At 45.4% G+C, this 27,678-nt stretch overlaps 1 protein-coding gene across 1 annotated transcript in view; it reads left to right on the top strand.

Moving 5' to 3' along the window:
* Positions 1-27,678, top strand: part of Clic4 (chloride intracellular channel 4) — a 59,748-nt gene that overhangs the window by 11,418 nt on the left and 20,652 nt on the right. The window contains exon 2 of the mRNA NM_031818.2: positions 21,158-21,267. Coding sequence (NP_114006.2) covers positions 21,158-21,267 — 110 coding nt within the window. The remainder of the gene's footprint in view (positions 1-21,157; positions 21,268-27,678) is intronic.

Here is a 27,678-nt window from a genome sequence, read left to right as displayed (position 1 = left end):
ACTGCTGCCGATTAGAATTCACAGTAAGTACCCTGTAAAATACACACTCCTTTGGTGGAAAAGGAGTGTCCAACATTGCATTTGATGAATAATTGACAGAAAAATAAAGCACAGGCTGGCTGATATTTCTGGTGTGTCATTAAAACTCTGGGGATTTAGTGGTGAGATTTTGCCTGCTGTCAGCTGTATTTCTCAGAAGCCTTCCATTCACTCTTGTGTGACAGTTCTTAGCTGAAAGAAATCTCAACTTACAGAGATAGTCTCATTTACCTCTAGCTTTTAGGATAGATAGCATGATGTTGCTTACAGTATGCTGACTTTTTAGTTATCTTCCAAGTCCAAAGCAGTAAATTAAGAGTTTTCTTTTGGAAGCTGGCGAGCTAGCTTGCAGGTAGGAGTCCTTGCTGCTCTCGCAGGGGACCTAGTTTGGTTCCTGTAACTGCCTGTAATTCTTATTTCCAGAGAATCTGATGTCCTCCTTGCCTCAGGGCACTGGGCATGCATGTAACACACATATACAAGCAAAACAAACACATAAAAGAAAAATAAATAGATTGCTTGAGTGTGGCAGGTGGATCTCTGAGTTTCAGGCCAGTCAGAACTACATACTGAGGCTTGTCTCCCACCAAATTCCTGGAATACAACCAGCTAATTAACCGTCCAACCAACCAACTAACCAACCAACCAACCAACCAACCGTCCAACCAACCAACTAACCAAAACAAAATAACATAAAACAAGACCAAAACAAAACTCCAAACCCCTTTATTTTAAAGAATTTTCAATTTTCTCGTTCTGGGTGCCTGATAAAGTTTGTGTCCGGCACCCCCTTCTCCAACTAGGGAATGAACTTTGAGACAGGGTCCATAGCCAAAGCTCACCTGGAGCTCACGTAGTCCAGGATGTGTCAAATGCTTGGCAGACTGACCCCACCTCAGATTGCTGGGCTTACAGACAGGTGCCACCACTGCTGGCTCTAAGTGAACCTTGTGTGTATGATTTTTAAAAATTTTTGTTCATTTGATGGAGTGTCTTATTCTGCAGTCCAGTTAGGCTTTGGAAGATAAACTTCTCATGCCAAACTACAGGAATCTTAAATAAAATGAAGCCCGAGGTTTCAAGATTTAACTTGATTTTTTTTTTCTTCCTTATGTTGCTTATGTCTTCTGTTTTATAGACTTTGTACCATTTTTTAATTCCTTATTTTTCTGGCAGCAATTGCTTTAAATACAGTGTTCTGAGAAGGTTGTGGTGCTGGGCCTCTGTCATTGTCAGAACCTGTCACTTTGTCTCGTTTAAAATGATGTCTTAAACAAATTTAGGGCTCAGTGGATAAAGCACATTGTATTTCGTGTCCTTTTTTTTCATTGCATTTTTTCTCGTGAATACAGAGAGGTACAAATTAGTGCCAGTTTAAGCAATTTTCATTAAACTAGCCTTTACTTAGGAGCTGGTTGGATGCCAGGAGCTGCTCCAGGCCGAGGGGGAAACAAAGCAGATGCACTCTGCAGCTCAGGCTGGAGGGGCTGTAGTGTAGGAAGGAGCATTCTGCCAGAGCCCCAGGAAGCTCTTTCCTGGGGAGCCATTGTACTTCCCACTTGCAGAAGCTTGCCGTGGTGTGTGTGTGTGTGTGTGTGTGTGTGTCTCTGTGTGTCTGTGTCTGTGTGTGTGTGTGTTTTTAGAGAGGAGATGCTCAGTCTCACAGACTTTGACGTGACATTTCTCAAAGGCAGGGCAGAAGGAATGCCCAGAAGAGTGTTCATACTTAATTGAGCCGGTACAGATGTTTGTGCAGTGCTGTGTAACTGCAGTGAGGATTAGCTCATTGGGCTATTATTCAATAAAATGCTGCTGAAGAACCATGCTGGGTCCCTCCCCTCCCACCTCCCACCCCTACCCCCCACCCCTTTCCATACACTTTATTCCAGAGGCAGCTAGTGGGAAAAGAAAGACACAATAAGACAACCCCACATGGCTTGTTCAGTTCACAAGAATGCTCATATGAGAAGCCAGATAATTAGGTTGAAGGGTGAAGCAAATCACTGGCTTGCGGATGAGGATGTAGTTTAATGGTAGAGTGTTTGCCTAGCAACTGTGAAGCTCAGTGGATCTCCAGTGCCACAAACCAGACAGACAGATCCATGGAGAACAAGGGAAAAGAGCAGTCTGGGGAAGCCAGTGCCTCGGCTCCTACTTGTTTGTTTGAGTGTATCTCAGAGCCGTTCTTAGGATATGCTCAAATGAAAACCTTTCCCTCCCTCCCTCCCTCCCTCCCTCCCTCCCGTCATTTCTTTCTTTGTGAGGCAGACTTTCCCAGAGTAGCTCATTCTAGTCTTTGAACCTGCAGCCTTCCTGCCTCAGTCTCTAAGTACTAAGATTTATTTGAGTTCTGAGATGCCCAAGTTAGAGCCAGAGGGTCATAGTTGCCCATAGTATCACCTGTGCTTTCTTTCTTTTTTTTCTTTTTTTTTTTTCTTTTTTTCTTTTTTTTTTTTGGAGCTGGGGACCGAACCCAGGGCCTTGTGCTTGCTAGGCAAGCGCTCTACCACTGAGCTAAATCCCCAACCCCTCACCTGTGCTTTCTATGTTGGTACTAGAATATTCTTCCATTTTGAAGGTGCAGGAAATTGGATTAGCATTTTCTTTTTTTTTTTTTTTTTTTTTTTTTTTTCTTTTCTATTTTTCAGAGCTGGGGACCGAACCCAGGGCCTTGTGCTTGGTAGGCAAGCGCTCTACCACTGAGCTAAATCCCCAACGAAGGAGCAGGAAATTGGAATCGGTATTTCAAGCATATAGTTAAGCTTAGTGTTTTGCTGTTTGTCTGAGTGCACTAGATAAGAGTGGACACCGGAGAGTTGGAGAGATGTCTCAGTGGGTCATGTAAGTGAGGTCATGGGTTTGGAGCCCCAGGACCCATGTTGAGCCAGCCACAGCAGCGTGCACCCAATGCTGCCGGTACACAGACATGAGATTCCCTAGAAGCCTGCAGACAAGCTAGTCTGACATGGAGAGTGGTAAATAAATAAGACACCCTGTCTAAAAGCCATGGAAGGTGTGGGCTGACTCAAGGTTGTCTCTGATGCCTGCATGCATGCTGGGGCGCATGTACCCACCCGGCCACATTTTAGTTTAACAGTTGGATGTTGGAGCTGTGCAGCCGTGTTTGAACCCTGGCTCCCCCTTCACTTGGTGTCCCCACTGAGGTGATAGCTCCTGGCTCTCGGGCTTGGTAAGATTAAAAGTGTTACTAAGGAGAGCCCTTAGAGCGAACACTTAGAGTGGACCCTGTCACTTGCTGCTGCCTTTGGGATGCAGAGTTAGACTATGTGTGTGAAATGTGTGGTTTCAACCTCTAGGCTATTACTAAGGTCTGCTTGCAAGTAGGCTTTGCAAATCGGTGGAGACCTTTCCATTCTACATCAGCAGTGAGGGGCTAGTATGAAAAAAGCCCCGGGAGGAGACTGGGACTCCTCTCTGAGCTAAGGGCCTGCTCCACCTTCGTTCATCTACACCGTTCTCAAGAACTAAAGCTAAAGCACGGAAGAGCGGCTTTCTCTTTTAAAGGGAGATTTCAAAAGTGGTTCAAGAGTCAGTCTGCGGTGTTTGTAGACGGCTCTGTGGAGGCCCCTTGAATGACTGTTGTTTTCCTGTGCTGCCAGATTTCATTCTTTTTTATTTTTAGGATATGCCATTTAAGTTGATTGGTTATATATGCTGGCATTAAATAATGCTTTCTTAAGGGGAAACGTAGATATGTTTAAATAGTTTAAAGTCTCCATCCCAAGAGACTTTGAGTTCATTTAATTTTTTTTTTTTAAAGATTTATTCATTTTATTATATATATAAGCACACTGTCGCTGTCTTCAGACACACCAGAAGAGGGCATCGGATCTCTTTACAGATGGTTGTGAGCCACCATGTGGTTGCTGGGAATTGAACTCATGACCTCTGGAAGAGCAGTCGGGTGCTCTTAACCGCTGAGCCATCTCTCCAGCCCCGAGTTCATTTAATTTTTAACAGAAGAAATAGAAGTAGTATAAATTTACATGAATTTTTTTTTCTTTTCTTTTTGAGAGAGTTGAAACCCAGGCTATGATTGAAATTGAAATCCTCCTGCCTCTGCTTTCTGAGTGCTAGGTTACATGTTTGTGCTACATGACTTGTTTGCAAATACATGCTTAGTTTTTTTGTTTGTTTGTTTGTTTTGTTTTTTATCTCTAGCTGGCCTGTAGACTTTATTAGCCTAGAACTCAGACATCCTGCTTCTGCCTCCCCAGTGCTGGGATTAAAGCGTGTGTTATTATGGTCAGCTAGTCATTTTAGGGGGGAAGGGTGGAACTGTTTTATTTCTAGATCCGTGTCTAGCTTCCTCCTGTATCACAGTGGGATGGTAATAAAGCTTTAAAACTTGAGTATGGCTGTGATTAGCGGGTGACTCGAGTCATAAAGTGACTTTACCCTTCACCTTATTATAATGCTGTAAACTTTTTGAAAGAACTTAATTTATTCCCACGCAGGGCCCAGTAAACCGATAAAGCCAAGATATTAAAGCCAGGATAATAGACAGTTCAGGGTGCTGATTATGGGCCAGGCACAGTACGCCAGCCTTTTATGTGTTTTAGCTACGTTAATCCTCACATAAACTCTGAATTAGGGATGTCAGTTCTGTGTCATATGCGAGGTTTAGAGAAGCCCAGTAAGTATCAGGGCTGGGATCTGCGCTGAGGCCTCTGAGAATTGAGATTATTTCTTTCCTTTTCTCCTTCTCCCCACCTGTCTCTTTCTTTTTAGGGACTAACTCTTGAACACCAGGCCTCATACACGGCGCAGTGCTCTACTACAGACTGCCGTCCATGCAAAATACACTTCTAGATAACAACGTAGAAGGGAATTACAGGGTTTCCATTGCTTCGCCTCTTTGTGTTTTGGAGGCCTGGTTAATTAGTCTCTTGTAAAATATTTTAAAGCCTCTTTAGCAGGAAAGGAGGAGGCTCACTTGAACATGGTGTATTTTGATTTCAGAATTGTTTTCAAGTTTAGCAAAGTCAAAGTGGGCGGAGTTTAATAAGCCACATCCTAATTTGTCAATGTTTTTCTCCCGCTGTCTCTCTTTCCTTTCTTTTCTCTTTGAAAAAGTCCCCCCTCAGAAGAGCCCACCCTTTGCATTGTTGATAGAAGAAAAGCAAGGAAGTTTCTTTTTGTGGAGAGAGGAAATGGCTTCGTTCAGGACTTCATCCATATTAGGTATAAACTAAATATAGCTGTGTGATCCAGGGCTGAAGTCACACTTACACAGCTTCCTCAGCAGGGCTAATGAGATCAGCAGTACTTTCAGTGTGCCTTCCTCCCTGGCTTTTTGGTTCACTGGAAAGGCTACTTCGTGGATGAGTCCTGTGGTCTATATATCTCTGCCCCTTAAAATAGATCAGAACATTTACAGAGACTCTTACAGTAAACTTTAAAATAAACAAGTGAAATATTTTGACCTTGACTTTGCTGTGTCGTCCCGTTCCCCGCCCCCTTCATGCTGGCTTTGTAAGTGTTGAAAGCCTTTGTCAAAGGTATTTTTCTTTGGGGTTGGACTTGTGTCCAATATGCTCTGTGTAATTTTTTGTTCGGTGTTTTCACTGGTTAGATCCCAGTGTGCTTAAGTGGCAATAAGATTTGTTCTGATTGGCTGCCTATAGAGGAGGCAGAGGAACAGGAAGATGGGAGAGGCATCTTTTGGCCAGAGCACATATTGTTCTCAGACAAGAGCTCTTGAAGCTCCCCAGAGCAGTGTTTGCTCACAGTAACTGTGTTCAGCACTTGTGGTCCTTCTTAGAGCCTTTTGCCAGCGTGCCAAGACACCCAACCACATGAGAATGTGCCCTCTAGCCTCTAAGGGAAGCCTTGTGTCTGCTTCTGGCCTTTCGTTTTAAAAAACATTTTTGGGACAGGCTCTTATTCCAGCCCAGGCTGACCTCACTTTAGGGTCTAGGCTGGCCTTAAGCTGTGATAGTCCTTCTGCCTTAGTCTGCCAAATGCTAGGACTTAGGAGAAGCCACCACGGCCATCTAAGACTTAACTTTCAAAGGTGAAATTTTATTTAGAAAGTCTCACTCTGTAGTGCTGGCTGGCCTGGAGCTCACTGTGTAGACAGACCCCAGGCTGAGTTGAAATTTGCAGAGATTTCCTACCTTGGCCACCCATGCGCGGGAGTCACAAGCATGTCCACAATGCCTGGCTGCTCATGGCATCTTGTGAGAAATGGCTTGGAGCAGAACTAACACTTAACAAAATTCAAGGGTCTTAGGGAGTCAGTTTATGAAGCTGAATGTTCTCCAAGGATCAGTTGTGGTAGCTTCTGCGCCCTTGTCTGACCTCCATGCCTCCGTAGCAGAACAAGCCCCTCCGCTCTCTATTCCAGCTCCTACCCTGTGTGCTGTCATCTGACTCACATCCCATGATGCCTTGTTCCTGCGAGTTCCAGGAGTGCCAGACCGGGGTGTGTTGGTTAATCTTCACTGGATCTTAAGGGGTTAAGAAGCAGTGGGATTGTCTGTTGTCAGTGTGGCTGGATTCGTAATCATTCCGGATCCGGAGATACTTGGGGGTGTCCACGGTGTTTCTAGAAGGTGTAACTGAAGATTGAAGGTCTGCCCCTAATATCGGAGCTACCCTCCCCCAATGGGGAAAGGGTCGCTGTGGATGGATGCAGAGTGGCCAGGGGCTCTCCTAACTCAGTGCTTGCCCTCCTGTGGCAGATGAGCTGCTTTTGTCAGTATTTTGTCATGATAACGAGGCAGTAGTGTATCCCATCTTTTATAGCTCCCCGACCACAGTAGGGAAGTGGAGATACGGGAGAGCTAATCCATCAAGTCAGGAGGTATTTGTTAGGGTTCTGGGGCAAACTTAGTATAATACAGGTATAAAATCACACAAAGAGAGTTATGCCTGTTGCTGGTGTGGTGTCCATGTTACGTCATAGCAAACGCCACAGATAAAAGTCCACTTGGCCTTTAAGCTTACAGCATGCAATTTGGGTTTGGCTAGGAGCTTCTTGCATACCACTGGTCTGAATGTAATAATGGGTTAGTGAGGAATGTCAGAGTCTTGAAGTCACGCTCACTCCTGCACATGGTGATAGGTCTCTGCTGTTGTCTGTAAAGCGGGTGCTGTCTAGTCTAGGGTCATTTTATATGTAAGGTTGTAGCCTTGGGCTGGAGTGTAGACCCAGACAGAAAGTTAAAGCCTGCGCTGTCGTGCGTGCGTAGCTCAGGTGCTTGCCTAGCATTGCTTGAGGCTCGGGGTCTGATTCCCAGCCTGTGCATGTGGTCCCAGTCATTGGAAGGTGGCGACAGGAGGCTCAGAGGAGGCTGTCATTGTCTACAGAGTGAAGTCGATGCCAAGCATGTAGGAGACCCTTTCTCAAAAAATGGGGTGGTGTGAGGAGAAAGCTGATATCTGAGTGCAGAGTCTGACTGAACAGTTAACTTCTCATAGTTAGATGTAGTGGATTGGGATACAAATGTAGAGGAGTCAGTCAAAGTGTTGAGTGGTGACAGGTTAGTCTGGGAAATGAAGAACACCAGGGCTCACTGGATCTGTCCAAGTGAACTTCCTGAAGGGAGAGGCTTTTGCTGGTTGTGGGTAAAATAAGGCAGACATGGAGGTATTGTGTGGGTTTACCTTTACCGCATCTTGGGGATTTGTCTCTAAAATGGTAAGGAAAAATTTTAGTAATAATCACCCTATCTTACTCAGATTTAAAGTTTTTTAGGTGTACTAGGGAGGTAAATAGGAATTCTTAATAACTTTTAATAGCTGGAATAAAATAATTTGGTTTATAATTTTAAGGAAATATAATTTGTAATAGAAAGAAAATTCTAAATAAAATGCCTAGACTCATGTTTATCAAGTGACAGTATCTTACATTGGAATATCCTGAAGCATTTAAAAATGTTTTTACTGGGCTGGAGAGATGGCTCAGTGGTTAAGAGCACTGACTGCTCTTCCAGAGGTCCTGAGTTCAATTCCCAGCAACCACATGGTGGCTCACAACCATCTGTAATGAGATCTGATGCCCTCTTCTGGTGTGTCTGAAGATAGCTACAGTGTACTTATTTTTTTTTTTTTTTGGTTCTTTTTTTCGGAGCTGGGGACCGAACCCAGGGCCTTGCGCTTCCTAAGCAAGCGCTCTACCACTGAGCTAAATCCCCAACCCCAGTGTACTTATATATAACAAATAAATCTTTAAGATGTGTCAAAAAATGTTTTTACTAATGTATTTATTAACATTATATTTTATTAACATTTATTTTAACATAAATTATATGTTTTATGATGGCATTTTCATGTATGGGTATAATGTATTTTGAGGGGCAGGAGAGGTAGTTCAGTGTTTTAAAGCACCCGCTGATCTTGTGGTGGCTCAAAACCACCATTCACATGGTGGCTCAAAACTATCATAACTATTTGTAGCTCCAGTTCCAGGGGATCCGACACCCTCTTCTGATCTCTGTGCAGTCAAAACACTGATTCATATCAAATTTAAAAATAAAAAATATGTTTTGATCATATTCATTCAACCTGTTGCTCACTTTTGTTTCCTCCCACTCTCTCCCATCTGCCCCTCAGTCTAATTAATGTTTTGTGAGCCAGAGGGTTTCATCAGGGTTGCTCATCAGAGCATGGGTGAGAGGTTAGGTACAAGAGTCCCTTACCAGCGGCAGTACTGGTCCTCCCCGAGAGGGTCTGTCTGTGTAGCCTTGGTTGTCCTGGAACTAGCTCTGTAGACCAGGCTGGTCTCAGTCATCTGCCCGGGGTGCTGGGATTAAAAGTGAGCACCACTATCGCCCAGCCAGCGGCTATATTATTCTGTGAGGTGGGGATTTAGGAAGCACAGTTCAGCCTTGCATGTGCCTAGGGGATAACCTTGAACTTGTGATCCTCTTGTCTCCATTCCCCGCATCATATGGGGGAATGGACTACTATAGCTGGTTTATGGGGTGCTGAGGATCGAACTCGGGGCCTTGGTGCTGGGCAGACTGCTTTCCCAATTAAGCCTCTTCTCCAGCCCACCGCTGTCATTGATAGTTACTGTTTAACTCGGTACAGGTCCCCAAATTAGCTGTTAACAGTGTTGTTTGTGGTATAGTGTCTTATAACTAATCTGCATTTCATGTAATTCTGTTTTTAAAGTTTACCCTCACATAATCTTATTTACACTCTGTTGTTTTGTGTTTTGAGTCAGGGTCTTATGTAGCTGCCTGACATGGGTATAAACTCAGGTCTTTGGAAGAGCAGCAAGAGCTCGAAATCGTTGAGCCGGTTCCTCTGCCATTAATTTAGTATTTTGAGGCAGGGTCTCACTGTGTATCTTAGGTAGGCCTTAACCTTGCTTTTCTCCCGCCTCCTCAGCCTCCTGTGCGCCATGAGTTAGAGGGATGTGCTGCCCCTGCCCTTCCCAACAGTTTTTTCCTTTCCCATTTTTTGCTGGGGCACATGGTCTCATCCTTAGCCCAGGCTGGCTGGACACTGTGCAAACCAGGCTGGCTTGGATCTGGCAGCAGTTCTCCGTTTGAGCTCAGAGATGGCAGTTGTGTCCTTTTACCTTTTCCGAGATGGGGCTCTCTTGTAGTGTTGCTGACCTTGAGTTCGACCTACAGCTGAGCATGACCTTGAATTCCAGACGCTCCTGCCTCACCTCCCCCCAGTGCTGGGCTTACAGCTGTGTGCCACCATGCCCACCTTACAATGTTTTTATTGGGGAATTTGGAAAAAAGAGAGAGGTTCCCAGGGGAAAGGTGGGTCTAATTTCTTCTGGAGAAATAGCCGACTTTGCTTCTGTCTCGGGCTTTGGATAGTGAACATAAGTAAGCAGTGTCATGATTTTCACTGTGGTCCTGCTCTGCTCAGATGGAGTATCTGTGGGTTCAGATGAGACAGTTGGGGTTGATCTAGTACAGATAGATTGAACCCCTCTTCTATTCAGCATGTCCTTCCAAAAGGGAACCAGAGCACCGGGCTAATTCCCTCCCGTAGCTCTCGATTAGGTAATTTGCATTCAGTATTTTAAGATTCAAGTTTTATTATCTTTTAGCATTTGTGCAGCATTTATAAACATTTGATGTATTTTCTTTTTTTTTTTTTTTTTGTTTTTTTTTGTTCTTTTTTTCGGAGCTGGGGACCGAACCCAGGGCCTTGCGCTTCCTAGGCAAGCGCTCTACCACTGAGCTAAATCCCCAACCCCGATGTATTTTCTTACTATGAAAAAGAAAAGAAAAAAACCCTTCCCATTCCCACCTACCTCTTTCCCAAGTGCTGCTGACACTGGGGATGGTTTTGCTTTGTAGACTCTTCAGGGTAATAGACGTCTGGGGCTGGTCACTACCCTGCAGCAGGCTGGAGCTCTCTGTCTCCCCCCTTGAGACTTTTCTCCACCCAGGCGGCTCTCCTCAAAGGTTCCAAAGTCCCTTGAGCCTTTCTTACTTCCCTTCACCCTTGCCATTAGTATGACAGACATAGGGTTGCACTTTTCCCGTTCAGTCTGACCGCACTTGGTTTCTCTCCATCGCCTCTGATAGCCCTGCCTATCCTGGCTCCCACTCGGCTGTCATCGGCTCTACACCTGCGGCCAGATTTCCATGTGGTAGATTCTTATTGCCTTAAATGGAAATTGGACTTTGGCCTCAGTGTCCCTGTCCGCTCCTGTCATTCTGTTCTTCTGTGGTGACCTATTGTTGTGCATTCTGCTCTCATGCTGTTCCTCTTCTTCAAATGAGCCCATCATCATAGAGCACAGAACATATATATGCTTTCTGCTTCTCAGTGTATTAAAGACCACGCTCCATGTTTAGAGATTTTCATCTATTCACTGGTTAAATAGATGTAAAGTGCATGTCCTCCCCCAGTTTACAGAGGAAAACTGAGAACCAGAGAGGTTAAGTAAGTCTCCAGTATCACACAGTAGAAAAACCAGTATGCCTCAAACCAGGCATTCCCTGCAGGAGACATGAGTCCAATCTCAGCACTCAGGAGGCAGGCAGATCTCTGTGAGTTTGAGGCCAGCCTGGTCCACAGAGCTCCAGGATAACCAGAGTTACACAGAGAAACCCAGTCTTGAAAAACCAAAAAAGGAAAAAGAAAGCTCTTGATAAACATTCATCAGACAAAGCAATGAATTGTTTCTTCTTTGAGCATAGAATCTGTCCTTTAATGTGGTTTCAGATGCCTTTTGTGGCTCAGTCTTGTGCTCACTGAGCAGCTTCATTTTCCTTGATCTAGGAGATCTGTGGGCATTGCCTCTGAAGCAGGCCCCTGGCCTTTCAGTGAGTACTTGGCTGCCCTTAAGCACTTAGTGGCTTTATATTGATATTATCCGTTTCTTCCACAAACTGTAAGATCAGGAGTTCAGGCCTGCTCATTCCCCCTCGTTAGCCCCGTGCCTGCTGCCGCGCTTGGAGACTGCTGGGAAAGTGGAGATGGGTTCCAGGCACAGGGTGTGTGCTGTAAGGTGTCCTGCTCTCACACCTTGGGGGGCAAATGCTACCAGCTCACTCACAGCTTAGAGCAGTCTAGATGGCAGCCATGGGGAAGACCCTGGGCTGCTGCTGCTCTACTCAAAGAGCGCTCCCTTTCTTAGTCCTTGTCACACACCCTTCTGTTCTTGGAGGTAACGCCAGAGACTAAACCCACTGAGCTAACCCCAACCCTTCCAGCCAGTCTAAGCTAGAGGTAAATGACTGTGTGTGTGTGTGTGTGTGTGTGTGTGTGTGTGTGTGTGTGTGTGTTTGTCTGTCTGTCTGTGTGTCTGTGTGTCTGTGTCTGGTTGAGCCACTTGTGGTCATGAATAACAGAAACTCTGCATCCAGTGTGGCTTCAACAGGTAAGGAAACACGTTGTTGATAAAAAGGTATGGCTCTGTGTGTGGCACATTGGATACCAACCAGCTGCTTCCTTCTGATTCTCTTTGCTCTAGACTTCTAGTATTGATTTCAACCTCAGGATGCTATCAGATCCTGCACAGCATCACGGACAAGGGAATTCCCCTTCTACAATCTTTGGGGTGTGTGTCTCTGGGTCTGTGTCTGTTATGAAAGATTCTGAAAACTGAACCCCAAGGCTTTTGCCTTTGCATGCCAGGGAAATGTTTTATCACTGAGCTCTGTCCCAGCTTTCTTGTGTGTGTGTGTGAGAGGGGAAGGTGTGTGTGTGTGTGTGTGTGTGTGTGTGTGTGTGTGTGTGTGTGTGAGAGAGAGAGAGAGAGAGAGAGAGAGAGAGAGAGAGAGAGAGAGAATCTGAATCTGAATCTGAATCTGAATCTAAGTTACCCAGGCTGGCTTTGAAGTCTCGGTGTAGCTGAGTGTGACCCTGAGTTTCTGACCCTCCTGATCTCACCTTCCAAGCTCTGGAGTTAACAGGTGTGTGACACTGCTTGGTGTGTGCTGTGCTGAGGACGAGGCACGAAGTCTCCAACCGAAGCACACCCAGCTCTTTAATTGAAAATTTTGATTAAAATATGTCAGGAAGAAGTACAAAGTTTTTCTGCAGTAATGGCCTACAAGCCATAGGCGTTGCTTGCTCAGCAGTCAATAGAAAGCTAACAAGCAGTGCAGTATTTATAGCGGATGAAACCCCACGGGAAGAATGTGATCTTACCTGACCACAGCCCAGGATGGAAGGGTGAGGTGTTGTGTTGCTGGGGCTCCTTGGGATCACAGCAGGGAGGAGGCTCAGCTTTACAAACACGTGTGTGTGTGTGTGGGGGCACTGGGACCTTTTAAAAATAGAACTATTAGCCACATTGGTAGCTGAATCAGAATTTGGTCATTTACCAAGGAAACAGACTCTGAGACTTGGTCTCAGTGAAGGCGAGGCTTCTTTCCCAGCTCCTCAGCCGAACCATGGGTAGCTGTGCTGAAGAGGACAGTAACCCATTTTATTAACACACAGAGTTTGATTCCAGGTGACCTTGGTAGTGACTGGGGATAAGGTTATTCAGCTAGGGGAGCACGGTAGCCGCTATATTTCAGTTTGCCTTTTAAGTTAAAGAGTAAGATGAAAAGATGTTTTGTACAGTTTGAATTTCCTCAGTTCCCAGTGATTTAGACTAAGGCAAGACATTGTCAAGTGAACTGCCAGCTAAGAGGCAGAGCCAGTAGTGACCTCATTAGACCAAAACACAATTACTGGGGGTGGGGGTGGCTTATGACATCCTTCCCCCTCCCCTTGAAAAGAGGGTTCATCTGCCTCTGTCTGGGATTAAAGGCATGTATCAGCATGTCCAACTGTTCTTGAATTTCAGTGTCTGGTTGTTTTTATGAGACTATAAACTGACTTGGATTAGCTAATTTTGAGCATGCTCTAGTTTAAGATTGGATAGGATAGCTGTCTGTCTGTCTGTCTGTCTGTCATCTGTCTATCTATAGAAAGGAGTTCACTATGTAGCCTCCGTCTGGCCTGGACTATATAGGCTATGCTGGGACTCAGATCCTCCTCCTCCTCTGCCTCCTGAGTGCTGGGATGGAAGGCGCACACCATCACTATGGGTCAACAAGAAGCATTCTTTTAAGGGAGTTAGGGGGTACCTGTTGTTATTTACCAACTGGCTGTCAGTTACCCGGCTTCGAAGAGCTGGGTCCAAAGCAGAGTTTAACCTTGGGGCAGGTGTCCTGAATCCGACCTGGAGCCGGATCTGGTAATTTGCATTTAAATCTATTTCACTGAAGACTTTGTTTCTAGGTATTTATTTGAACTTGTACTTCCCAAACAGATCCCCTATTTCCAGAACTTTTCTACAGTCATTCTGGATTCCCACTTTATTCTCATGTATTTTGGATAGAAAAGTTTTGATTTGCTGTGAAAGGTTCATGTCCATCTTGTAAATGTATCTATTAATTATATTTGTCCCATACAAATTACACCTACTGAAAAGCAAGAACGGGCACACAATGAGCGGCAGTCTCCCGCTCCTAATTTTGGAGCTACTTATATTGTGTATGTTAACTGTTGATTTCCCATAACAGTCGGGAGAGGTCTGTACAGTCCTTTGTAGAAGATGCTAACAGCCCACGGAGGGCAGGGTCACTTGACTGCAGGAGTGGTGGGGTTTCCTGAGCCTGTCTAGGTGAGCGCTCCTAGCTGGCTAGTATCCTCGGCTGAGTGAGTGGATCCACGTATGGACAGGATTAATTCCAAGAGCTTGCTTTGCAAGAGCACAGTTCATCTTCAGGGGTAAATGCTCTGTGTGCCAGCCTGGAGTTGCATCTAGCCCTGAGGCTGTCATAGGATTTCGGAAGGGGCCGGTCAGCTCCTCTCTCTGTGGCTAGGCTTCAGGAGACAGGACACCTGGAGTCTGCAACCTTCATAGTTGATGTTCTTTTGAGATGGGCTCTCTCTATTATGCTGCCCTGGCTGTCCTAGAACAAGCCTGCAGTCTTGTCCTTGGCTGTTTTATTTACAAAGACAGAACTTGGGAACAAAGTGATTCCTCCATGCCATATCAGGAGTTTATTTATCAAATTATAGGACTGTGATATTGGTACAGGCTGGCCACAGCCCAGGATTGTTGGTATCCTAAGTAAAGGTTATTTTGGCTTCATTCCAATTGGTGTAGTCAGCTTTGTGGACTCAGATGGAATAGTTTGTTAACTTATTGTATGTCTGTGGTCTCGGTGTGCATATGCACATGTACGCATGTGCGTGTATGTGCATGTGTGTTTGTAGGTCAGAAGGCAACTCTGAGGAGTAGACTTTCCATTTACCCCAGGGACCCTGGGGATTGAACGCAGGTCACCAAGCTTATGCTCCAAGTGCCTTTGTCTGCTAGGCCATTTATCTCATTGACATTACGCAGAGTGCGCCTTAAAACAGTTCCACAGGCTCCTGCATGCACACTGTGTACACGCATACAGACAAGCTAGACACATGCACAAGACATAAATAAAGATGAGTTTACAGGGGTCACCAAAACCCAAAAACAAAGTACAAAGATATACTACCAGTCGGAAGGCTTTAATATGGAAGATTCTTGGAGGCTTTCCTCTCTGATCTCTGGAAGACAAGGAACTCTGTAGACTAGTGACCGAGTGCTCGAGTTGAAGGGGTTGTTAGGCTGTGTTTGTTCTCGAGTGCTTGCTTGCTCGAGCGCTCTCTCTCTCTCTTTCTCCCCCCTTCCTCCCTCCCTCCCTCCCTCCTCCCCTTCCCTTCCTTCCCTTCCCCCTTCCCCTCCCTTCCTTCCTTCCTTCCTTCCTTCCTTCCTTCCTTCCTTCCTTGAGACATGGTTTCTCTGTGCAGCCCTGGCTGTCCTGGAACTCACTATGTAGAGAAGCTGGCTTTGGAGTCAGAGACCTGCCTGCCTCTGTCTCCTGAGTGCTGGAATTAAAGATATGCACCACCCCCACTGTGTGCGTGTTTATTTTTAGTTTTTAATTTTTTACATGCTAGTGATACAGTCTTGAAATAATGATGTAGTTTAGGGGTCTTGGGCTCGTTTTCTCTTCCAGTTAAAGAATTAAAAGGCAGGAAAATTCTAAAGTGTAACAGGCAGCAGCAGAGAAACCTTGAGCACTGCAGACAGGAGTTAGGGGAAGGTGGGTTTGAGGAGACATGCGTGCTGCAGACACACGCAGGGGAAAGGTCCTCTGCAAGCCTGAAAGGCGTCTCTTCTCCAAGAGCCCTCCTCCCCTACTTTGGGGTTGGTCAGTGTATAGGACAAGATGGCTGATTGGTCCACAACAATTGTGTGACCTGTCCAGATCAGGACTTGAAGTTGTTGAGCCCGTCCATCAGCAGGGGGCCTGCTTGTGGAAGACAAGGCTTTTGTTTGTCTCAGAGGAGACTGAGGAAGAAGTCAGCCATCTTGGAAATTCACCACCTTTATTCCCTCCTTGTCTGTCTGAACTCCTGGTCTCTTACTAGGTTTGAACCTAGGATGACATGCATGCTAGGCAAGTGCTTTACCACTCAACTGACACCTTAGCACAGCGAGCGCATGCTTTAGACATGAAGTATCTTTAAACTCTAGAAACAGTCACTAAACTCCTAGCATGTGAAGAGCACCGTGGGTGCCCTGACCCGGCCAGTCCCGTACGCGTTCTGAATCAGCGTCCACAGATGCCAGTTTATTGACGATGGAAACACGGCTCCTGAGTAACAGAGTCACCATCCATCCAGATGTGTCTGCAAGCTCAGGCTTGGATATTCTGTGCACCCTGCAGACCCAGTAGAAAGGTGACACGATGAGACCTTGAGAGCACACAGTGGTTTCAGCACGCTTAACAGAACTTGGAGATAGGTGATGGGAGTTAGGGACATTCACTTATCGTGTCACCTTGTGACTGATTTGTAAATAAATCTAAATCGAAGCAAGTCAGCTGAGTGCTGAGAGCTGTTATAGCTCTTCTTTCCCTCCTTCCCTTCCTCCCTCCTTCCCTCCTTCCCTCCTTCCCTTCCTCTATCCTTTTCTCTTTAGTTATGGTTTTGTCATCGAATTTTTGTTCCATAGAACTGGGTCTCAACTTGCGACCCCTTTGGGGTAACGTATCAGATATATTGTATATTGTATATTTACATCTTGATTCATAACAGTAGCAAAATTACAGTTAATGAGAGAGCGATGAAATAATTTTATGGTTCGGGTCATGGTGACATGGGACTGTATTAAAAGTCGCAGCATTAGGAAGGGTTGAAAACCACTGCGCCATAGGTTCAGGAAGTGCTGGCCTCAGATTCGCTGTGTAGTTTGCTAGTGTGAGACTCAGTCTCCTGCATCCTAGGACTACAGGTGTGGACTCCCACACCCACAGACATTTAATTTAGATCAGTAAAATCTACACTAAAGGTAAATAGAATATTCAAAAAATGGAAGTTATCCTTTTGGTAATACATTGCTCTGTATGTGCTCCAGAAAATTGGTGGAGGTAAAGAACTCGGTGGTAAGTAGGTGATTCTTGTCTTCTGGTGCCAGCTTCTTTTTTTTTTTTTTTTTTTTTTTTTTTTTTTGTTCTTTTTTTTGGAGCTGGGGACCGAACCCAGGGCCTTGCGCTTCCTAGGTAAGCGCTCTACCGCTGAGCTAAATCCCCAGCCCCAAGGTGCCAGCTTCCTACTCTCTTCCCCTGGTCACTATCACCTCTCACCCCTAGTCCTAGGAAACAGAGATAAAGTTATTAAAGCCCCCTTTTAGTTATTTTCAAATCTGACAAAACACTGATTAAACTAGGTTTTCTGAGTGAGCAGTTCCTTAACCTTGACTTAGTAAAACATTAAAAATGTTCATGGTGTCTGCCACTGACCCTATTCTGCAAGGTGGGAGCTAATCCAGTGGTTTCCCATTAAATGCAGTTGCAGAATAACCTCTGGATACGGTTGTTTTCTCCTGGCCTTTCCTGAACTGGTGATCCTCTTGTCTCAGTCTGCAGAGTGTTAGGAACACAGGCACATCCTATCAAAAACCTGCTGACAGTCCTTTTTTTTGGGGGGGTGGTGTTGGTGTTTGTTTTGTTGTTTTTGAGATGGGATCTTAGTATATATAGTCTTAGAACTTATTGTATAGGCCAGGCTGGCCTTGAACTCATAGAGATCCTCCTGCCTCTGCCTCCTGAGGGCTGGGGTTAAAGGTGTACACCACTATACCTGGCTTTATGCATTCAGGGTTAAGCCTGTGTTTTGGCCTTTGTTCAGGTTGGATGGTTTTTACTCTCCTAGTTTATAGGTTCTTTCCTCTCTGCCTTCCATTTGACTTTGGAGGCTAGCAACTGAATTTTGTTTTGGTGTATGGTATCGAGGCTTACAGCTTTGCTATGGCGTCTGGGTGGCAGAAGAGAGAGGAAGGTATTGAGGTCCCGTAATCTTGTCAGTGGCATGCCCACAGTGACATAAAGTTCCTGCTAGTCCCCGTCTTGTAAATGCCCGTAGTGCCTTCCCTATGGGCCATGGCGCCCAAGCCTTTAGGGTGAGACACTATACCAGAGTCCCCGCAGCGTCCATCTGCTGAGCCCCTTTCAGTTACTGTAACTTTGGACTTGAAAGTAGCTGGTGCTCTTCGTGTCTCCTGTTTACACTTCTTTGCTGAGACTTGCTAGGCTTTCTTTCGTTTCAAGGTACTGACACTTACTTGGCAAAGCGTTTTTATCTCAGCTCCTAGACTTTTTGTCAGGTAATTTTCTTACCTGTCCTCTTGCTGTGGTTGCCTTTTAAAGATTTGGTTTGATAGAGTTGTTGGTGTTGCATGGCATTTCATTATAACAGCCTGGCATTTCATTATAACAGCCCGATGGTCTGATCGACTGACTCTAATGTTTCCATCCCAGCAGGAGGTCCAGGGGGAGGCCACGGGAGCACAGCACTGTAGGCAGAGACAGAGGAAGCCCAGGGGCCCCACTGACAGCCACAGTGACCTGACAGGCAAACGCTACCGGACCTTCCACTCCGCTTACTAGTACATACCCCTTTCCTCCGTATCTCTGTCTAGAAGTTGGGGTTCCTGCCCCCAACTCTGGATTCTCTGAAATTGAAGTCTCGGGATGTGAGACCAGACTGGTTTTGCATGTTTTCCTTGGATTATTTTATTTTACTATTTATTTATTCTCTCTCTCTCTCGCTCTCGCTCTCGCTCTCGCTCTCGCTCTCTCACTCTCTCTAGCACTTGTCCCAGCACACATGTGGAGGTCAGTGGGCAGGTTTGGGGAGTAGGTTTCCTCTATCATTGTGTGGGTTTGGGGGATCGAACCTAGGTCTTAAGCCCGTGTGAAAGCTCTATACCTGCTGGGCCATCTTGCTGGTGCTTTCCTTTGGTTCTTAAAATAAGAGCATACAATTTTTAAATTAAAAAAAATTTTTTTAGGTGTATGAGTGTGTTTGCGGAGGCTAGAACGGGCAGTTGTGAACCACCGTGTAGGAACTGACCCGGAGTCCTCTGGAAGAGCAGCCAATGCTCTTAACCACTGAGCCGCCTCTTTATCCCCTTCCTTGGATTAGAGAGCTGAAGTAGACTTGCTTTAGAAAGTAAATTTTACACAACTTTCAGAATTAGTGATTCATTCTGACCATAAATTCTGAATGTTTTGTTATTAGTAGAAAATAGGGTTTTTTTTAAATTAAAGATCATTTATAGCTATCCTATGTTCTCTGATGACAGTGGGGTCTGGGATCTTCTTTCTTCCGGTATCCTTTGTTTTATTTTTTTAAAGCTCTCTGTGACTCCCCTTATTATATTTATTTCAGAAAGCTTTGGTGTTGTGTGGAACCCAGGGGAGCCTTGTGAGCACTGGAACATTAAGCTATCCCCTCAGCCACTAGTGTTGGTTAGGGACTCAGTGATGTTTTACTGAAGTGGCATTTCACTGGTGCACCTCTGAGTGTCGGGTGGGTTACTTTAGGAAAGCAGTACCTCCCTCAACCCCAAATGTGTATCACCAGTTATTTTAGTTTGTTTTAGGAAGTGACAGTGGTATTGTCTGTAGAGGGCGAGAAAAGAAACAAAGTTTGTTTTTGTAGACTCAATTTATTTAAAACACGTTCTGGTTTTAGATGCTTTTCCACCAAATGTTGCATAGAGAGTGGCAGTGCAAATGGCCTTCTGCTCATAGACACTCATATGGCTGTGTTTGCTATGTGTGTAAATGGGGAGGCAGACATCCACATTTCTTGTTGCTTTCATAAATCCAAACCTCACTAGGACAGATGAACCAGGCTGAGAACCAGGCTCTTGGCTGCCCTTGTGAATGGCCAGGCCATGAAGGACTGACTGAAGTAGAGTGAAGATGAGCTGAAGTGTGTTTCTCCTGAGACGGGCTGGGATGGCTCAGGTTGGCATGGCTCAGGCTGGCATGGCTCAGGCTGTCCTCCAACTTGCACTGTAGGAGAAGATGACTTTGAAGATGACTCCTGATCCTCCTGCCTCTGCCTCTTAAGTGCGGGAATTGTAGGTGTGTGGCACCACATCCTTCTCCCCATCTCCATCTCCCTTTGAATCTTGGGGCATGCCTGATAAAATTATAGATTAAAAAAAACTTATTCAAGTGTCTGATTATATTTTCTTGCTCCATGAAATAACATGGGTGTAGACTATTTATAATGTATTTTTTTTTGGTTGTTTGTTTGTTTGGTTTTTTCCAGACAATGTTTCTCTGTGTACCCCTGGCTGTCCTGGAGCTCACTGTAGACCAGGCTAACCTCGAACTCGGGAAGCATAAAAGCATGCGCCACCACTGCCAGGCTCTATCTACCACTTTTAATGATTCTGATGATTGGCAGTTATTTAACTCTTTGAAGACAGATATGAATAAATTTCCTGGTTTTATTTTGCCTTATAAAAAATACTGTTTCCAGGCATTGGTGGCGCACATCTTTAATCTCATCACTTGGGCAAATAAGGCAGTCTGACAGAACCCAGATTGAGGACTAAAGTGGAGGCTTTAGGCTTTTTGCTCTACAGAGTGAGCTCTGGGACAGCCAGGGCTACACAGAGAGAACCCCTGCATTTAAAAAAATGATGAAAAGAAAGGAAAGGATACTGTCAGGCCCATGGCAGACCTTGCCGAAGTCAGGGGTGCGTGTGTCCTTGGGTATGGTACACATCTCAACACATTGGCCTGTACTAGGTAATTTTCTATTGCTGTGATAAAAATCATGACCAGGGCAACTCATAGAAGGAAGGATTAATAAACCCTTAAGGGCTCTAGAGGTATAAGTTGTCACCATCACAGTGGGGCTGTGTGACAGTGGACACCAGGCTTGGCTGCTAGAGTAGCCGCTGAGAGCTCACATCTCAGACCATAAATAAACCATGACTTATCGCCCACCCCCAGTGGCATACATCCTCCACCATGGCCATGCCTCCTAGTCATATCCAAACAGTGCCACAGACTGAGGTCCAGGTGTTCAAATGCCAGAAACCATGGGGGACATCCTCGTCTCTTAGCCATCGCACATCTATCTCTTAGCCAAATGTGACTTTGAAGAGAAGTAAAATGAAATTTCCATCACACTGGTTTGGCAATCGTTTTAAGCAGTCACTAGCCAGCTGGTGCTGCTGGCTGCTCACGAGAGAGCAGCATAACAGCGACCTGCGACTCCTTGCTGCCCCTGATGTCCCCACTGGAATCCATAGGTAGCTCTGCTGATTGAGTGCCATCGTGTTGACCTCATCTTTAATGTTTGCTTCTGTCTCCAGGCCGGCAGTGATGGTGAGAGCATAGGAAACTGCCCCTTTTCACAGAGGCTCTTCATGATCCTTTGGCTCAAAGGAGTCGTGTTCAGTGTCACCACCGTTGACCTGAAAAGGTAAGGCCGGGCTGTGTGTGGAATTGGCTCGAGAGTGTGTAGTTTTATCTTCAGCTCGGGGACTTCCTGCCCTCTGCTTTGATGGCACATGAAAGAAACAGACGTTATCCAAGTTCTCTGTTTAAGCTTTAACCTGTGTAAACATCAGGGTCCACTTACAGGGTCACCTCCAAGTCCTAGTTTTTTTTTTTGTTTTTTTTTTTGGTTCTTTTTTTCGGAGCTGGGGACTGAACCCAGGGCCTTGCGCTTCCTAGGTAAGCGCTCTACCACTGAGCTAAATCCCCAGCCCCAAGTCCTAGTTTTTCTATTGGTGCCTTTGCTACCCTTGGCTCCATGTGGTTGGGTCTCCCTGGGAACCTGTTAACCCTAAATCTCTGAGCAGTCCCTGAGGCCAAAGTTTAGTGCGGAAGCAGCGGAAACCCTTGAGTTCCCCTGCGTAAACACGAGCCACCAAGAGCAGCCTTCTGGCTGACCTATTCCTAGGCTCAGGGATGATTGTGAATAGTAGCCTCTGAGGGGTACAAGGGGTGGCCATAGCTTAGAGGCAGGCAGAGCACTTGCCGTCCTGGCACGCGCAGAAATGGGGTTCAGTTGCAGTTTGAGGAGGGGAAGGCAAGAATAGGAGTTTCAGAGAGCCGAGTAATGTGCTGTTTCATTTAACCTATTTTTCAGGGAATAGTGTATTTTCTCTGATAATAAAGCACTTCTGTTTAAAATAAGAGCAGTCTTGCTGGTTGAAGATGTGTCTCCAAAGGCCAGAGTAAGGGAGGCTAAGAACAATTCTGACAAGTAGGAAGCCCATCCCCTGAATTCTGTTTTTGCTTTTTGTTTGTTTGTTTTGTTTTTTAAAGCCAATATCTCTGAAGAACACTTATGTTCCTGTAGTCCCCAAAGACAAATCTCAATAGCTCTCTGGCCAGCCTAGCTAAAATGGCGAGCTCTGGGTTCAGAGAGAGAGCCTGTTTCTGGGGTTGGAGAGTTGGACTTCCAGAGGACCCAGGTTTAATTCCTAGCTTCTTCATGGCAGCTCACAGTCATCTGTAACGGGAGTTCCAGGATCAGATGTCCTCTTCTGGCCTCTGGGGGGCACCAGACATACAAATGGTACACAAATACGAATGTAGACAACACACACACACTCTCTCTCTCTCTCTCTCTCTCTCCCCCTCCCTCCCTCCCTCCCTCTCCCTCCTTCTCACACTAAAATTAAAATTTAAAAAATGTGTGCTAGAGAGATGGCCCAGTGGTTAAGAGTACTCACTGCTCTTCCAGAGGTCCTGAGTTCAAATCCCAGCAACCACATGGTGGCTCACAACCATCTGTAATGGGATCAGATGCCCTCTCCTGGTGTGTCTGAGGACAGCGACAGTGTACTCACATACATGAAATAAATAAACAAACTTTTTTTAAGAAGTGAAGTTGTTAGCTGAACGTGCTGTGCATCTTTGGGAGGCAGAGGCAGGGCATTGTTGTGCACTCAAGGCTGGCCTGAGCTATGACGTGAGACTCTGTTTCGGGGGTGGGGGGTATGTAACCATGCAGTGTGCAGTCTTTGGGGAACCCCTCTGAAGATAGAATGTGGATGTAGAAAAAGCGCCCTTGATTTCAGTAAGAGTTAAAGTGACTACCGGCTCCTGGGAAGTCATTGGTCTATTCATGTTGGACGGAGCTATTTTAAGAATGAAGTAAGTCACACAGTAATCCTCCTATTACTTTTATTTTCCTACATATATTCAAAAAGGAAGTTTCTCAGTATAACTCCTAAAAATAGACCATTCAGCGGACACACACCCTTACTATTCCTGAACTACGTGGCGTGTTCTATTCAGTTTTGGCGTGGAACAACCAACCCGACGGCCGTGCCCTGCAGAGCTTTCTTTGATGGTTGACAGTTGGGGGTTGGCATATTTGGGAGTACTCCATATAGAAAAAGTGACAGTTGGGAAATAGGTATTTGGGGTCTTATAGCCAGGAAGCACCAGGATGAACATTTTCTAGGGCTATGCATCACATCGATAGCAGAGAACACCTAGAGTTAAGGCCTGGGGTCATTTTGGTTTTCTCTGGAGACCTTAGGGCTCCAGTACAACTAAAACATTTTGTGTCCTAGAGATAAGGTTTGCAGTATGTCCAGGTGGCAATCCTGTCCTGCTCTCCGATCAGGTACAACTATTACAGTGTGTGATACCACACTCAGCTTAAACCTTCAGGGGGTAAAACCAAGGTGCTCAAGGCACCAATGACCCCCCTCCAGCCAGGTCACCAGTATTGCCATGGAGAGCATTGCTTTTAGGCGAGGTCTATGGTCTTCTCTCTTCAGTCCTTTCCTTGAACATTTTTAAAAGAAAGTAACCCAAGAGAGTGAGCGTTGGCTCAGAAAACAACATATAATAAAGTTGTCACTAAAGAGTGAAATACGCCATGGTATGAAGTACCTTCCATAATATATACTTAGTTTTAAAGCTTTGTGACTCTTTTTAGAAATCTATGGGGGAGAAAATACCCACTGAGCTTATTTTTCTGCATATCTTGGAAATTGCCCACTTTTGCAGTGAAAGTTCTGATCCCGGAGCATGCCAGTGCAGAGTGACAGCCCCCCAGAACTGCTGAGAAGCCCACGCTGCCCCCTGAAGCACAGTGATTGTTAGCTTTCATCCCAAGAGCAGGCGGGTTGGCTCTGGCACTCATGCCTTCTGAGTCTCTGTTGGTGTTAATGACTGGGCTGGCCTATGTGCACCCTCTGAGCCTTCCAGCACTCCATCGCCGGCTCCCAGGCAGCCTTAGTGCTGTAGTGGGCGTAGTTACCAGGCCTGTTTCTTGGTCATGATGAAGTTGTATTAAAGGCATTCTAGATAGTGGCATCCAGGCTGCAAAAGGAATCTCAGTGTCGCAATTGCTATCTGAACAAAAGCTGTAGATGAATGTGTATTAGAACTGGGAGACATTGTCGCATGTCATTGTGTGTGGGAAGAAGCAGAGTGGCTTGGGAGAAAGGAGTAAGGCCTGGCTCTGCTCAGAGAGTCTGGCCATAGGCTCCTCCCGAGACCTGGTGCAAGCAGGCTCATCTTGCTGAGGCCAGTTATTCATTCAAGATAGCAGGCCAATCTTCAGTACCAATTATGTAGTTGTGCTTTTGTTCCAGTGTTCAGCCTACTTTCACCTATTGTCAGACCACCTTCAGCCTCTTTTTTTTTGGTTCTTTTTTTTTTTTTTTTCGGAGCTGGGGACCGAACCCAGGGCCTTGCGCTTCCTAGGCAAGCGCTCTACCACTGAGCTAAATCCCCAACCCCATCACCTTCAGCCTCTTAATGAATAGAGCTTATTGGTTTACAGAGCTGTGTGGGTGACAAGGTTCATGACAGTAACCAGGGTCTTAATTTTAAGACTTGAGCTATGCTCGTTCTGCCCAGGAGTTCCTAAGCCAGAGGCCAGCATCGCTATTACATCTTAGTCAAACCTTCCAGGACTGCCACTTGGAATTGATCGTGAGAAGGGGAGAGCAGAAGTGTAAGAAGGTGAATTTAGCAGGGGGCTTGTGGTCTTAGAGTTTGGGAGGCGGAGGCAGTTGAGTTCCAGGCCAGCCAGGGCTACATAGTGAGTCATTGTCTCAAACGACAAAACAAAAGCAAAGTATAAGATGAGAGATCTGGGACTGAAGAGATAGCGCAGTGGTTAAGAGCAAAGGCTGCTCTTCCACAGGACCCGGGAGATGGCTCAGTGTAGAAAGGAGTTGCTGGTCCAGTACGAGGACCAAAGTCCAGTTCTCCAGAGCTCAAGTAGAACTACCCTGTGCTCCCGGCAGACAAAACACCAATGCACATAAAATAAAAATAAATAAATTATTTAAAGTAAAAGATGAGGGAGCTGGAGAGATGGTGGTTAAGAGCAACTGCTGCGGGGTTGGGGATTCAGCTCAGTGGGTAGAGCGCTTGCCTAGGAAGCGCAAGGCCCTGGGTTCGGTTCCCAGCTCCAGAAAAAAGAAAAAAGGAAAAAAAAAAAAAAAAAAAAAAAAAAAGAGCAACTGCTGCTCTTCCAGACGTCCTGAGTTCAATTCCTAGCGCCCACATGGTGGCTCACAACCATCTGTAATGAGATGTGGCCCCCTCTGGTGTGCAGGCAGACATGCAGGGAAACCACTGTATATATAATAAATAAATAAATCTTTAAAAGTACAGAGAAATGATAACTTTAAGAAGTTAATTGTCTGTCTTGTCAGTCTGTCTGTCTGGTGTATGCATGTATGTGCAGCCAGAGGGGAATGTTGGGTGTCTTGCTCTATCACTCTTCTTTCTTAATCCCTTGAGAACAGGTTCTCTTATTTTATGTGTGTGGGTGTTTGGCCTGCATATATGTCTGTGCACCACTTGCATGTCTGGTGCCCACAGAGGCGAAGAGGGGCCATCGGATATTGTAGATCTGGAGTTACAAAATGGCTTGTGGGCTACTATGTGGGTGCTGGGAATTGAACCTGGGCCCTTAGGAAGGGTAATTCTCTTAATCTCTGAACCATTACTCCATCTCTGAAAACAGGATCTCACTGTTTTGGCCAGGCTGGCTCTTGAGATCTTCCTGTTTCTCCTCAGTGCTGGAGTTACCGTCACATGTGGTCACCCCGGGGTTTTACTTGAGTCCTGAGGATCTGGACTTTGGTCCTCAGGGTTGCCCAGCAAGCACACTGAGTCTTCTCCCAGCCCTGACAGTAGTGTGTTTTAATCATAAAGGACAGTCATGTCTGCCATACCAGTGAATCAGGTATTTCCTGTGTGCTTTCCTTGAGAGAATAAATGGGGGTCATTTTTGGAAAGCCCGGGAAATGTACAGTTCTGTTCTTTATTAACCATGAAAAATCTTGCTTGCACTGTCATAATGATTTCCTTCTCCAAATGTAGGCACATTATTTGTAATATAGTGGCACGAGTCAGACTCACAGTCTAGTTACTATAGTAACAAAACTGTTATGGAAGATTATTGTGATAGTTTAGACTTCAATGTAGTTTCATAATAGTTCAAAACGTAGCAACTGAGCCATGCATGAAACCGATAGTACCAAGCCTTCTAAAAGGAGTTATAAACTTGGAGCAAAATGTAATTTTCAAATAGACCTACAAGGTGTTTTCAGTTTTCTTATGTCTCAAGTTGGTCATGGTAGTGCACGCCTGCAATCCCAGGGTTATAAGAAACAAGACTCTTGAGTGCCAGGCCAGCCTGAGGCATACACGAGACCCTGTCTCAGAGCATCAGCTGCAACATCAGCAACCCATGTAAAGCTGTATGCCTTTCTTGTCCTACTTTCTGGACTCTTCGGTAAGTTGAGAAATGAGTGGCTTATTCCCGGTATGTCTTCAGTAGCAGATGCATGAATGACGCATGCAGAGAGTAAATGTAACGGAACAGGGTGGGCTTCTGGAGAGATTGCTTGGTTTCCTGTGACTAGTCAGTCATTCACGAAAGGCAGCTTCAGCTTCCTTCATGAGGCTGACGTAAGCTGCTGAGCCTCTGAACCTCTGACCAGCTCTGCAGTTCATCTCAAGACAGCTTTACAAATAGATTCTGAGCTAGATAGTGTGTGTCTGTCCCTCCGTCTGTCTTTCCGTTTTCTTTCCTCTGCCGCTCTTTTTTTTTTTTTTTTTGGTTTTGTTTTTAGATTTATTTATTTTATGTACATAAGTAGCTGTCTTCAGACACACCAGAAGAGGGCATCAGATCCCATTACAGATGGTTGTGAGCCACCATGTGGTTGCTGGGAATTGAACTCAGGACCTCTGGAAGGGCAGCCAGTGCTCTTAACCACTGAGCCATCTCTCCAGCCCAAAATGTATCTGTTTTTAAAGACATTTTGCTTTTTAAGTTATGTATATAGGTGGAGTCCAGCAGAGAGCATTAGATCTCCTGAACTGCCTGCTGTAGGTGCTGGGAACTGAACTCAGAGCCTCTGCACGAGTAGCAGGCACTCTTAACCCTGAGCCATCTCTCCAGCCCTATAATGCATATTTTTCTAAACCTCTTACCAATACAAATTCTGCTTATACATTGTGTTATTAAAACGAGTTCTGAAGTCTTGAGTGACATTTAATTTTTAAAAACATTGCTTCCCAGAGATAGATGGGTTTTTGTGAATTAGAGACCAGCCTGGTCTATAGAACTAGTTCTAAAACAGCCAAGGCTATATAGAGAAGCAATAACAAAACAAACAAACAAAACTATTGCTTCACAAATTGATCTTGAAGTAGACAAAGATGAGCTGATTGTTACATGTAGCAAAAATCAGTGAAATTCTGTAACCACTTTAACTGGGCAGGAGGAGGAGTCAAGCCATTAGTGAAGTCAGAAGACTGCAGCATGGTAATTAGTAAAGAGCCACTGACCAAAGTAAAACAGCCTGAGGCAACTAGAGATCCCTGCTGGCCACCT

Source organism: Rattus norvegicus, chromosome 5, assembly GCF_036323735.1.
Source record: "Rattus norvegicus strain BN/NHsdMcwi chromosome 5, GRCr8, whole genome shotgun sequence".
NCBI lineage: Eukaryota > Metazoa > Chordata > Mammalia > Rodentia > Muridae > Rattus > Rattus norvegicus.
The sequence above is the reverse complement of the archived record's forward strand: the minus strand, read 5'-3'. Positions and strand labels throughout refer to the sequence as shown.